This window comes from Chionomys nivalis, chromosome 11, assembly GCF_950005125.1.
Source record: "Chionomys nivalis chromosome 11, mChiNiv1.1, whole genome shotgun sequence".
Lineage (NCBI taxonomy): Eukaryota > Metazoa > Chordata > Mammalia > Rodentia > Cricetidae > Chionomys > Chionomys nivalis.
In genome coordinates this window covers 11,004,900-11,018,766 of record NC_080096.1, presented here as the reverse complement: position 1 = coordinate 11,018,766, position 13,867 = coordinate 11,004,900, and the positions used below count along the sequence as shown (strand labels likewise).

General features: G+C 48.7%; 1 protein-coding gene across 2 annotated transcripts; it reads left to right on the top strand.

Annotated features, from left to right (window-relative positions):
- Positions 1–1,683: 1,683 nt before the first annotated feature.
- Positions 1,684–13,687, top strand: Agmat (agmatinase). 2 transcript variants are annotated; one of them, XM_057785502.1, is made up of 7 exons: positions 1,684–1,967; positions 3,861–4,063; positions 6,970–7,018; positions 8,541–8,736; positions 10,381–10,560; positions 12,942–13,026; positions 13,614–13,687. In XM_057785502.1, exons 1-7 carry the CDS (start codon positions 1,684–1,686, stop codon positions 13,685–13,687), a joined length of 1,071 nt encoding a protein of 356 aa, XP_057641485.1. The 2 variants fall into 2 exon arrangements, with proteins under 2 accessions (XP_057641485.1, XP_057641484.1); XM_057785501.1 differs by having other exon boundaries at positions 6,946–7,018.
- Positions 13,688–13,867: the final 180 nt, after the last annotated feature.

The following is a 13,867-nucleotide window of genomic DNA, read 5'->3' as shown; positions in this document are numbered from 1 at the left end:
CCGCCCGGCTCCAATGTTCTGTTTTGATTGACAGCAGATGGAGGTGGTCTGGGGGAAAGCACTGGTTCTGTGAAAATATCCCCCTGCTCCATTAGTGGCATGCTCATTCAGCTCTTTATATTCCAGGAAGTTATTTTGCTCTCAATGTTTTAACAAAAGAACATAACCATAAAATCCTTGCACACCTTGTTCGATTGGAGAATTTTAATGTTTTTCATTTATCATTGTAAAACCAAGGACAATTTTATAACTTTTTTGTACATAGCTGTTACATGTAGGGAAATCTGTCTTTAAGTAGGGATAAATTACTCTGAACAAAATGATCCTAGATAGTTTTCCCTTCAAGTCAAGCATCTTGTTGTTTAAATAAACTTCTTGTTAAAAAAAAAAGTTATGCTAGCCGGGCGGTGGTGGCGCACGCCTTTAATCCCAGCACCCGGGAGGCAGAGGCAGGCGGATCTCTGTGAGTTCGAGACCAGCCTGGTCTACAAGAGCTAGTTCCAGGACAGGCTCCAAAACCACAGAGAAACCCTGTCTCGAAAAACCCAAAAAAAAAAAAAAAAAAAAAGTTATGGGACAGAGTGATAGTGATGCACGCCTTTAATCCTAGCACTCAGAAGGCAGAGGCAGGCAGATCTCTGTGAGTTCAAGGTGTAGATGAAGATTGCATGTTACTTTCCCGGCCACTCAGACCCACATTACACAGAAACTATATTGATTACAACGCTGTTTGGCCGATGGCTCAAGCATATTTCTAGCTCTTATATCTTAAATTAACCTATTTCTATTAATCTATGTATAGACACCAGGCTGTGGCTTCCCAGGTAAAGTTCTGAGCATCTTTCTCCTTCGGCAGCTACATGGCACTCCTTTGACTCTGCCTACTCTCTCTATATATATCTCTGTTCAGTTTTCCCACCTGGCTTTGTTCTGCTAAGCCATTGACCAAAACAGCTTTATTCGTTATCCAATAAAAGCAACACATATACAGAAGGATGTCCCACATCATCTCTCCATAGAGAATGGGTCCACAAAGTCAGTTCATGCACTGCAGTTAGATCCCGGTCCCACTGCCCCACACTGCCCAAGCCCCGACATTCACCTCCCTTCACAGGGCCTAGTTCAGTCCTATGCAGGTTCCCCGGTTGTCAGTTCGGAGTCAGTGAGCTCCCATTAGTCCCAGTGATTATTCGGGTCTGGGCAGCTGGGTACTGAATGAGCAGTCTCCGTTTACAGAGAGATAACTTGCAGCATAGGTGTGTGTGTGTGTATGTGTGTCCTTGGTTCTGCCTCAGTGAGATGACAGGACCAACTTAGATACACATGTTCCAGACTAGCCTGGGCTGCAGAGTGAGACCCTTTGTTAACAAACAACACAGTAACAACAAACAAAGCAAAACAAAATTACTCTGAATAGGAGAGACAGTCAGAGGCCAAGTGTGTGTCGGGGAGAGGGGCTCCCTGCATGACAAACCTGGGGTGGGGCAGGTGGGCGTGAATGGGGAGCCCCAGCCTGGCTCATAGACCAATCCATACAGGGGCTGAAGTCCCGAGTGGGGCAGGTGGAGAATCGCTTGGGCTCTGGGGCCCTCCCCGTCCCATTGATCCCAGAGCGTCCCTGACCTTTGAGCCTTGCAACTGGGGGCTGACACACTGGCCAGGTTGGGCTCCTCAATAGGCGGCATGCTGCGACTGCTCACTTCCAGTTGTGCCCGGATTCTGGGGTCTGGGGTGGTCACGTGGCGTCCCTCTGTGGGGCTCCTCTCTCCTGGGTGCCCCGGGACCCGCCAGGCTTCAGATGTCTCAGGTGCTCCACATCACCAGCCCTCCAGCGCCGAGTCACTGGTGCAGCTGGTGGGCATCTGCTCTATGATGCACCTGCCCTTGCGGTCGTCCCCCGAAGGGCTGGATGCCGCCTTCATCGGTGTGCCTCTGGACACGGGGACTTCCAACCGGCCCGGGGCAAGGTAAGGCAGGTGCGCACGGGCTGGGGACACGTGGTTGGGCACAGTAGGCAGGAGTGTAGAAGGCACGTGGGCTTGCATCTTTTCACCCAGGTCTTTTTGGAGTTAGGGAGGGCGGCTCCCTTCTTCCGTAGCAATGCCAAGGGCTTAACACAGGATTGAAAGGTCAGTTCTGATATCCCAGGGTCATCAGTGGTCAAGAGAGGCTTCTGTGTACTCCTGTAATCCTAAGAAGCCAGGCAGCTCAGAAAGGCCAGTGGGTGCTGTTTAGCAAGCCAGGAGTTCCTAAAACTCCAGCCTTGCTGGGATGGTAGGTGTGCATACCCTAATTCCATCCCAGGGGCCACTGATTTGAGAATGGAATTGGTTGTCGCTTCCCCAAACCCCTAGCTATCAAAGTCAAAGAGACGTAAAGACTGTTTTCTTAATTAGCAAGCATTAACAGTTTCTGTTCAGCTCAGTACATCTGACTGTATCCATCTGAATTTTAAAAGCGGTCATTTATTAAATGTCAATGAACCCAGGACTCTTTGCAAAGTTGACCTCATCTAATTCTTACAATCATGCATGGAATAAATAACAGCGTCATTATTTTAAACATCAGGAAACAGAAACTCAGGTTAATTGTCTAATGCTGTATAATAAATTGGTGGTGGGTGGGCTCTTGAGTCTAGGGATGAAGGGGTATGGCGGAGTAACAAAGCTCTCATTCAGCTTTTGAGGTCCCTGGATTGATCCCCAGCAATGAAAAGGCAAAACAGGCAAAGAACAAAGTGGAGTGTGCGTCACATGCTGGCCCTTAACTTTTATAAATACTTATTTTTATTTGATTTGTACACATGTTTATGCCTGCAGGAATGTGTATATACCACATCTCTGCCTGGTGCTAAACAGCCAGAAGGGGACAGTGTTGGGTCCCCCAAGAACTGGAGTTAAGGACGGTTGTGAGCTGCCATGTGGATGTCAGAAACCAACCCCAGGTCTTCTGCAAGAGCAGCCAGGGCTCCTGACTCATGAGTCATCTCTGCAGCTCCTTAAATAACAGTTAGTTCATGCACATACTCATGTGCATGCATGTGGGTAGGGGCCTGGAGGACGCCCCACTGAGTCATCTATGGTGTCACGGTTCACCTTGTTCAAGACAGGGTCTCTCACTGACCCTGAGATCACTGAGTGGGCTAGACTGGTGGACAAGCTAGACTGGTAGTCAGGGAGCCCCTTCTGACCCTCCTGTCCTGATCCCCAGTACTGGGTTTTCAAGTGGGTGCCACCACACCTTGCAGGTATATATGGGTTCTGGGAATCAGACCTGGGTCCTGGGAATCAAACCTGGGTCCTTCCACTTATATGACAAGTGCTTTCCTGACTGAGCCATCTTTGTACTAAAACCAACAAACAGCTAAATCAGCCTCAGATACTGTGTTACAGCAGGGCAAAACTGATAAACTGAATATGATCATAAATTTTGTTCATCTGCCATGGTAGACATACACACATACTGGTACTCCCAGCACTCAGGAGGCCCAGGCAGGAGGATTGAGAGTTTGAGGCAGTCTTGGACTACACAGTGAGCTTTGTGCCAGCTTGGGTAACATAGCAAGACCCTGTCAAACAAACAACGGAGAAAAAAAAATCATGCCAAAAAATCCCCCTCCAAACATACATAGATTAATGGCTCTCAATGGGGTCTGTTTTATACCCAGTGATGCCTACTAACATCCAGACATCCTTTTACTTGGTGCAGGTTCAGGGAAGAGGTTGCCAATGGTGATGGACTCTATCCCACCGCACAGCGTCGCCTGTCTCAAAAGTCAGGAGACATAAGCACCTTTTAGGCGTAGCGAGCAGGGGTCAGAGCTCTACGGCAGATGACTGTGGATGATTCTTCTTCTCTAGATTTGGACCCCGTCGCATCCGAGAGGAATCTGCGATGCTGGGGGCTGTCAACCCCAGCACGGGAGCCCTCCCTTTCCAGTCCCTCAGGGTTGCAGATCTAGGCAACGTGAATGTCAATCTTTACAACCTCCAAGACAGCTGCCGGCTAATTCGAGAGGTCTATCAGAACGTCATAGCAGCTGGTTGCATTCCTCTGACCTTGGGTAATGGCTACTAGCAAGGGACCTGTAGCTTTTTCATGGTATTCTGGGGAGGGTGGTTATTCAAAATAGACCCGTCAGCAGCTGTTTTTCAAGGAGAAGCTACTATGAAGATGGACGAAGGAGGAAAGTGAACATTCAAATTCACTCGTTTTAATCCTAGGGGAGAGGATATTTAATATTTTGGGAGAAATGGCATGAAAGTTAACAGAGTAAGACCTGTCTCTGGGGAAAAAAAAAATGGTTAGCTAAGACAAGGCCAGTGGGGTATTTGCCCTGGGGCATTAGAAAAAACAACCAACAGTCAAGATCAATAAAGTAGGATAGTGACCTATCCCCTGCTTTCGCTTCGAGCCCCAGTTTGACTAGGAGAATTGATGTTGGTGTTACAGGTTTTTTTTTCTCTTACATTTATTGTGTGTCTGTGTACCCACATGGTCACAGCATGCACATACAGGTAAGAATCCAGCTCTGGAGAGTCTGTTCTCTCCTTTAACTGTGTGGGTCCTGGGGATCAAACACAGGTCATCAGGCTTGGCAGCAGGTGCCTTTACCCGCTGAGCCATCTTGCCTGTCCTCCAGAGGATATATCTGAACTGGTCAGGGTTTGCTTCAGTCGGGCAGTGGTCCACTGCTCGACTCTACTTCTTTGGTTCACGAGTTGAAACAACATGATTTTTTTTTTTTTTTTTTTTTTTGGTCCCCATTTATTTTTGCCAATTCGGAAGGCCTAGTTACCGGATTTGGCAGCAGTAGGGATGCTAGTGTTTGACATCTCAGCCCAGCTTGCAGCTGCTTCATGGGCTGTGCTCCTAGGTGCTTGGCTTCATCTGTCAACAGGTAGCGTGACAATGCCGATCTCACTGCACTGTGGGTGGGCTGTGCAGTTAGCCAGCTCGCTATTGGGCTTCTACTATTCGAAACTTCCATAAAACTCTGCTATTGTTACTATCACTAGCTATCAATACTAATCCTTGCTGTAGGCCTGAACCGCTCGATAGGATAGCCTGTAATCTTAGCTACTCCTGAGACTAAGGCAGGGGGAACCACAGGTTCAAAGCCAGTCTGGACTGCAGAATGAGTTCAAATCTAGCCTGGACAACTTAGTGAGACTGAGTCACAAGATTCAAAATAAATAAGTAAATAAGACAGTACCAGCGAAGAACACCATTCTTCCATACCTAAATATGTACAAGCAACACTGGATGTATAAACTGATGGCATGGCTGCTACATGTAAGATTAAGGGAAAGGTTTTTATTGTAGATAAGAGAGGAGAGCCAGAGACATTGGGAGGAGTCCAGAGCACAGATAAAATGTGGCCTGCAGAGAAAAGGGGAGGAAGGAAACAGAAAAGAAAGAGAGAAAGAGGGAGATCCAGAGAGGAAAACAAAGAGAGCGAGCGAGAGAGGGAATAGGGAGAATAGGGAGCTAGGTGGAGGGAAGCTAATGAGTGAGAGGGAGAAGCCTGGGATGGGGATCAGGTGAGGAGAGCTGAGAAGAGCTGGTTTGCCAGCACGGAGGCTGAAATGTATCTGTGCTACTGAGGGTCTCTGGAGACCAGCACTTGTGCTGATGCATTAATAGGCACCACTGATAGCCATGTGTCCCTTCTGCCAGTGATAAGGAAAATGGCTCCTTTTGGTAGAAGGGAACCAGTTTCACAAGTTCTTGAGGAGGGCTAGCTTTTGTCTAACCCCCAGAATATGGGGAAGTGGAGTTTCCTTTGGACCTGACACTAAACGTGTTGAGAAAAAAAAAAAGACACAAAGAGAGAAAGAGAATGTGCTGGAAAGGCAGGTTACAAGGAGAGTGGGAGATGAAGACAACCAGACAGTTTCTGTCTGAGTCTGCAGAGATGGCTCTGTGGTTAAAAGCTAATGCTCTTCCAGAGAACCTGAGTTCAGTTCCCAGCACCCATGTCAGCCAGCCCTCAAAATTACTTCTTAAAAAAATATGAGATTAGTGTGGCAGAGCACTTACCTAGCATGCGTGGGGCCCTGAGTTCAATCCCCAGTGCAAAAATTAATGAGTAAGTACTAGGGGCTGGAGAAAGGGCTCAAGAGCACTGGCTGTTATTGCAGGGGACTCAGATTCCAGTCCCAGCACCCACAAGGCAGCTCACAACTGTCTGTGACTCCAGTCCCAGAGGATCTGACACCCTCTTCTGACTTCTGAGGGCACAAGGCATGAACACAATGCAGAGACATACATGCACAAGCAAAACACCTAAAAATAAAAATAAATAAATCGTCATTAAAAATTAAAACATTTTAGCCATAGAGGTGGCTCAGGGTGTGGAAGTCCTTGCCATGTAAGCCTGATGACCTCAATTTGACCCCTGGACCATTACTGTAGGAGGGAACTGACTCTTCCGAGTTGTTTTCTGATCTCCACACACAGGCCATCCGTCATACATAGCACACACCACACACACATGTGTGCGCGTGCACTAAAGCCAATAGAAACAGGATTTTGACTCCTCGGCTACCATCTGGGACAGTACAGGCGAAGGCCATTCACACTGTCACAGGGAGGACTGTGGGTCAGAATTGTCTTGTTGAACAACTCATAAGCTTTGATATATGCAACCAGTTATGTGTCTGAGTGTGGGTGTGTGCCAGGGAGTACGGGTGTCGGTGAAGGCCAGAGCTGGGGTACCTGGGGGCTGCAGTTCTAGGTCTGTAAGCTGCCTGAGATGAGTGATGAGTGTCACGTGCTCTCAACCACGGAGTCATCCCTCCAGCTCCAGTCTCTGCCTTTAAATGGCAGGGGAAGGCGTTTTCCTTCTAATGACACCCATGGCCATTTAGCTGTGGATACAGTTCTACAGCGTACCCGAAAGGGTGGCAGTGTCGGGTGACTTCGGGACCGTGGCTTGTGTAGATGTGGGCTGTTTTCTTTCTGCAGGTGGAGACCACACAATCACCTATCCCATACTGCAAGCAGTGGCAAAAAAGTAAGTCCCAAGGTTTCAACATTCGGGAGATAAGATTCAGTGGCTATTAGGTGGCACCATGTGACCACTCGGGGCTCAGATGCAGGGGTAACTGGAAATTTCCCACTGGGTTGTTTCTGTGGACTAAGGCTGGACTCCAGGTGTGTCTGTCAGTCATCAAGCCCTTTCTCTTGACCTAGATCTGCTGCTTAAACACACTCTGCATTTTCAGTTGGCCCCTGATTTGGAAAATGAATCCCTAGTGAGATACACAACCCCAGCTACCTTCTGTTTGTTTTGCTTTGCTATCCTAATAAAAATATTGACAAGGGGTCCTGTTCCCCACGCCCCCTCCCCCCATAGGCCCTCTCCTTGCTTGGACAACAAAAACTAGATTTTTCAATAGATGCAAGTCTATGCATATCGGTTAGTTTTTTTTTTTTTTTTTTTTTTTTTTATTTTCGAGACAGGGTTTCTCCGTAGTTTTTGGTTCCTGTCCTGGAACTAGCTCTTGTAGACCAGGCTGGCCTCGAACTCACAGAGATCCGCCTGCCTCTGCCTCCCGAGTGCTGGGATTAAAGGCGTGCACCACCACCGCCCGGCTATTGGTTAGTTTTGACTGATTCAGTTGGAAGAAGCAAGAAGGGCGGAAGTGGTGGGTGGGAGCTCCAGAATTTGTTTGGGGGAAGGCAAGTAGGGTAGCATCCTGACTGGGGTGGGAAGGTGTAACTGTATCACCAGCTCCTGGAGATTTCTTATTAAGTAGAAAGCTTAGCTTAGGCTTGTATCAAACTAACTCTTAAAACTCAAATGAACCTGTTTATATTCATCTACATTCTCCCACGTGGCTCGTTACCGCTCCTCAGTACCATATGTACTTCCTCCACATCTGACTGGTGAATCTCCAGCCTCAGGTTCCTTACTAGAGTTCCTATCCCTTTCTGGAAGTCCCGCCTGTCCTCTCCTGCCTAAATATTGGCCATTCAGCTCTTTATTAAACCAATCAGAAGGTGCCTTAGGCAGGCGAGGAAGGACAGAAAGAGACATATCTTCACACAGTGTGCAAAAGATTATCCCAACAGGAAGGCACGTGGGTAGCATCCCGACTGGGGTGGGAAGGCACGTGGGTAGTAGCATCCTGACTGGAGTGGGAAGGCACGTGGGTAGCAACCTGACTGGGGTGGGAAGGCACGTGGGTAGCATCCTGATTGGGGGTGAGTGGGGTCTGTCTCATCTCAAGCTGCCCTAGCATCCCACGTGTGTGAACTGTGTTCATTTGGGGTGTCTGGCAGAGCTGATGGAGAGGAACAGAGTCTGAACATCCTGTTGGGGCCTTAGCCGGAGAAAAGGTGGCTCTGGTTCAGCCTTGGCTGAGTTCCATCCTGTGCCATTGTCCTTCTCTCTGAAATTCTTGGTGGCGGGCCAGTCATATCTGTTTCCACCTGGTTTCCTCAAGGTGCTAGGTGAGCTGAACCCAGAAGAGATGCAAGGCAGGTAACTGATGCCAGGGCCCTTGACCTCTGAGCTGCTGTTTTGCCATCAGGCATGGCCCCGTGGGTCTAGTGCACGTGGGTGCCCACACCAACACAACTGACAAAACTCTGGGGGAGAAGGTCCATCATCGAACAGCTTTCCGCCGGAGCGTGGACGAGGGACTGCTGGACTGTAAGCGGGTGGTGCAGATCGGCATCCGGGGCTCTTCCGTGACCTTGGACCCCTACCGATACAGTCGGAGCCAGGTGATGGACTGGGTGTTCTTTCTTTCCCCAAAGTGCCTTCTCCCTTTTCAAAGAGGGATTCCACAGCGGCTTGACCCGAGTTCAGGAAGTGGGGCTGGGGCTAGATGTGGCCGCACAGGCCCGTGACCCCAATCTTCAAGGATCAAGAATCCAACATCGTCCTCAGCTCCCCATTGTGTTCCCGGCAAGCCCGAGCTACGTGAGACCTCTGAGATCTGGTTCCTTCTTCTTGCCTGTAGGCAGACACAATACTGTATGCATAATAAATAAGTAAATAAATCTTTTTTTTTTTTTTTTGATTTTTCGAGACAGGGTTTCTCCGTAGCTTTTTGGTTCCTGTCCTGGAACTAGCTCTTGTAGACCAGGCTGGCCTCGAACTCACAGAGATCCGCCTGCCTCTGCCTCCCGAGTGCTGGGATTAAAGGCGTGAGCCATCACCGCCCGGCTTAAATAAATAAATCTTTAAAAAAAAAAAAAAAGAATGAAGTAGGAAGTTAAAACCCCTGGAGGCTGCTGGCTGTTGTGAACCTAAGTCTAGGCCAGACATCCCTTCTTAGTGTTTATTTTAATACCCAGCAGACAGAAGGCTCTGGTCTAAACATAATGCAAGGCTCCCACAAAACAACCCAGTTCCCTTTTTTTTTTTTTTCTGAGACAGGATCTCACGATGTGTCCCTGGTTGTCTTGAAACTCGCTCTGTAGACCAGACTTCCTTTTAATTTACAGAGATCTGCCTGCCTCTGCCTTTGAGCACTAGGATTAAAGGTATTACCACATTCTGGTCCTTTTTTTTTTTTTTTTCAAGACAGGATTTCTCTGTGTAGCCTTGGCTGTCCTGGAACTCACTTTGTAAACCAGGCTGGCCTCGAATGCACAGAGATCTGCCTGCCTCTGCCTCCCAAGTGCTAGAATTAAAGGCATATGTCACCGTGCCCAGGTATTTTACATTACTTTAAATTACATTTAATTGTATGTGTGCGTATGGGTGCCACGGCGGGAGTGAGGAGGTCAGAGGACAAATTGTGGAGTGGGTTCCCTTCTGCTGTGTGGGTCTTGGAGTTTGAGTTCAGGTCATTAGGCTTGGTAGCAAGGGCTTTTACCGGAGCTGAGCTGTCTCAACTGTCTAATCCCTTGATTTTAGAGTGTGTCAAGACCAAGGTTGTGGACACAAGCATCTAGAACAGTGAGTCTCAATCTGTGGATCGTGACTCCTTTCAAACAACCTTTTCACAGAGGTCACATATCAGATATTTACATTACAATTCATAACAGTAGCAAAATCACAGTTATGAAGTAGCAATGAAAAAAGTTACGGTTGTCTCGAAAAACCAAAAAAAACAAAAAAAGAAAAAAGTTATGGTTGAGGGTCACCACAACATGAGGAACTGTATTAAAGGTCACAGGAAGGTTGAGAACCATTGCCCTGGAGTCTTAAGTGGCCAAGTGTCTCAGGCTTGGTTTTAGCAAAGCTCTTTCCTGATCCCGACACTCAGGTCAGCTCTGACCTTGCTCCCTAACTTCATCAGTAGAGCGGGGACCGTGGTTCCCCTCCTAGAAATTGAGGTCAGATGTGATATATGCGTGTTGAGAAGCTGAGCATGGGGTCAGCTGGGATATCCAGCTCTTTGACTCGCCCCTCCTCAGGGCTTTCGTGTGGTCCTGGCTGAAGACTGCTGGATGAAGTCATTGGTTCCCCTGATGGCGGAGATCAGGCAACAGATGGCGGACAAGCCTCTTTATATCAGCTTTGGCATAGATGCCTTGGATCCTGCCTATGCCCCGGGAACAGGGACACCGGAAATTGCTGGGCTCACCCCTAGTCAGGTAAGTGGGTTTGCTCAGTGGATATTCTTTTAATGTATATGCCTGCCCCTTGTCCATGCCTCTGTGTGTGTGTGTGTGTGTGTGTGTGTGTGTGTGTGTGTGTGCAGATTCCCAGAGGTCAGAAAGAACACTAGATCCTCCTAGAAGCTGGATTTACAGGTAGTTGTAAGCCACCTAATGTTGGTGCTGGAAACCAAACTTGGATTCTCCGCAAAGCAACAGCACTCTTAACCACTTGAGCCACCCTCCCAGCCCTAGAGGGTGTGTTTTATTTTTAACTTTTTAGTGATTCTTTGTCATTTTCACACCATGTACCCCAACCCCACTCCTCTCATCTCCCCGTCATCACATCTGCCCTCTGCTCTTACAACCCTTCTGCCACCAAAAACCTCATGGAAGCTTCAGTGTGTCCCAGTGAGTCACACAGCACATCCTTTAGCCCACGCATTTTAACTTGCAAACGTTCACTGCGATGAATCACTGGTCTGGGTCGAGCCCTCCGGCTCCTGCTACACTGTCAAAACTGGACCATCTCTGGCACTCCTCTTGGATGATCCCATCGCTGCCCTGTATTGCAGAGGTCCTGCAGCTTCAGATCTGTAGGACCGCCCCCTTGACCTGCTCCTGCAGTTCATAGATAGGGTGGATGTTGGGGTGGGCCAACTCACAGCCCTGGATTGGGACCTGGGTGGTAGCTGAGTTGATCAGCCTGCCTGCTCTCCTGCATCCTCACCACCTGGGCAAGCTCTCCAGCATTACCCCGGCTAGCTCACCCAAGGCTGCAGGGTTCAGTCTTGCCTTGAATTATATAGCCCAGGCAGGCCTCTAACTTGACTTCTGATTGCTGGATGAAGGGCTCACACCACTCAGGCAGGATTTTAAAGACACAGCACCTGGATGTGTACAACCTATGGCCTAGGGGCTACATGCCCAATTTGGCTGAGGATAGCTGTGGACAGTGCCCAACACAAAATTGTAAATTTACTTAAAGCATTAAGAGATTAAAAAACCAAAACTGGACTGTGTGGTTCTTGAGCATGAAATCTGTGGACCATAACCTCATTTCACAGATCATGAGGTTGGCAGGCCCGAGTATGTTCTCAGGACTGGCTGAAGTTTTGGGTATTCAGTGGACAGGCACTGCTTGTCTGTGACTTTCAAATTTCTTGTTTTGTAGCTAGGGACTAAACCCAGGCCTCACCCATGCTAAGCAAGTGCTCTACCCCTGAGCTATGGGACCATCCTGAGAGCTCTGAGAAGCCTTTATTATTCTTTCTGCCTCTAGTTTGTCTATAGTCAATTCATGGGGATCATTTTGTAGTGTCCCCTCTTAAGAACACTGAACAGCCGGGCGGTGGTGGCGCACACCTTTAATCCCAGCACTCGGGAGGCAGAGGCAGGCGGATCTCTGTGAGTTCAAGACCAGCCTGGTCTACAAGAGCTAGTTCCAGGACAGGCTCCAAAACCACAGAGAAACCCTGTCTCGAAAAACCAAAAAAAAAAAAAAAAAAAAAAAAAAAAAGAACACTGAACATTGGGGCTGGCGGCATAGCTCGGTAGCAGCACACAGGCTTAGCGCGAACAAAGCTCTATATACTATTCTAAGCGCCAAGACAAAACACAACGCACCAAGCTGCTTATGGCTAAATTAATCAAGCATGCACATGGAGAACGGCTCCGGGTGGCTGGGGCATGTTGGAGTCAAGCCTGATGAGCTATGCTGAGATCGACAAGGGAGGGAACAGGACCTTTCCGTTGTTCATTACCCCGTTCTTGGAGCCAAGGGTATGAACGGCAGGTTGCTCAAGGTGTAAGTGAATTACACACATCTGCATCTTCTAAGAAAGGAGGATGCTCACAACCATTGCCCACAGCCATTCCCTGTCCGGTCAGAAGCATTTCTGGAGCTTTTTACGCTCAGGATGGAAACTTTAGACAAGGCAACTGCCTTTGTACCTGTTCCTAATGCCACCTTGGGCAATATCCATCTACTTGGGCCTTTCTTGTGCCTGTGCCTTAGCCTGTGTCTCTGCCCAGAATGCTTAGTCATCTCTTCTGCCAGTCTCTTGAACCAGAATGCTTAGTCATTTCTTCTGCCAGTCTCTTGAAGCGTCTGTACCACGGGAAGCCTTTCCCCACTCAGACTGTCTCCTGTAGGCTGCTTGTCTCAAGGGTTTGGAAATGTGACATTGCCTGACTTGTTTTACTCCACCACCATCACACCAGGAGGCCCTTGAGAGGGACTGTGTGTGTTGTGAGCTGTGCCCTGGGAGGCCCACCAGCGTGGCTGTAGTGAGCATGTGTCTCGGGCAGGGGAGAGTTATCTATGCCACCGCCGGTTGTTTTGCATTGGCAATGACTGTCACTTCCACCGTGGACAGGCCTTGGAGGTCATCCGGGGCTGTCAAGGCCTGAATGTGGTGGGCTGCGATCTTGTGGAAGTCTCCCCACCGTATGACCTCTCAGGTGAGTGCAGAGACAAGCATGATCTACAGGCAGCTGTTGGTCTAAGTCAGATTCATCTGGTGAGTTAGGTCTCCAGGTTTACCTCAGGGACCCTACGGAGAATCAATGTCCAGAGGCAAATGTAAGGAGCGTCAGCTAATGAACCAAACAAAACCCCTGGGAGGTCCCAGGTGTTGTTAGTGGAGAGGAAGCCAACAGCCTGCTGTTTAGTGACAGGGTGGCTTGGTCACATCTCCCTTTGATATTTCCCTGAGAAGTGAATTTGCAAAGCATGTTTTACAGGAAGTGGAGTTGCTACAGCTGACACCTGGGCAAAGCAGGCATCATCCCTCTAATTCTAACTGAAACAAAAACAAACAAAGCAAGCTTCCAGTCAGACCTACTGGCCTGAGGATGGGCTATGAGCAGCACCTGCACCAGTATAGACATCCCTCAGAATTCTCATACTGGCTCCATGCTTGGCGGGGCGAAGGCCTGTTCACAGGCACCCAGCACCCAGCAGCCATGGCTCAGAAGCAGGCTAGGGTCCGGGAGACTGGGCTTCAGGGCGGCAAGCAGTCTCCAGAGCATTTCTTCCTCCTTCCTAGGCAACACGGCCCTCCTAGCAGCTAACCTACTGTTTGAGATGCTGTGTGCTCTCCCCAAAGTGACGACTGTCTGAGTCTGTGTCACGACAAAGCCTTAAGGACTTGCGAGCAGTGCACGGACTAAAGGACGTTTTCTGTGATGTGTCGTCACTGGCCACAAATAAGGACAATTTAGAAGGTCAACCCAAACAGCCTGTGTTTCTTTCCGTTTTAACATTAAAACATTTATTTAACTTCGAGTGTGCCTGAGTGTA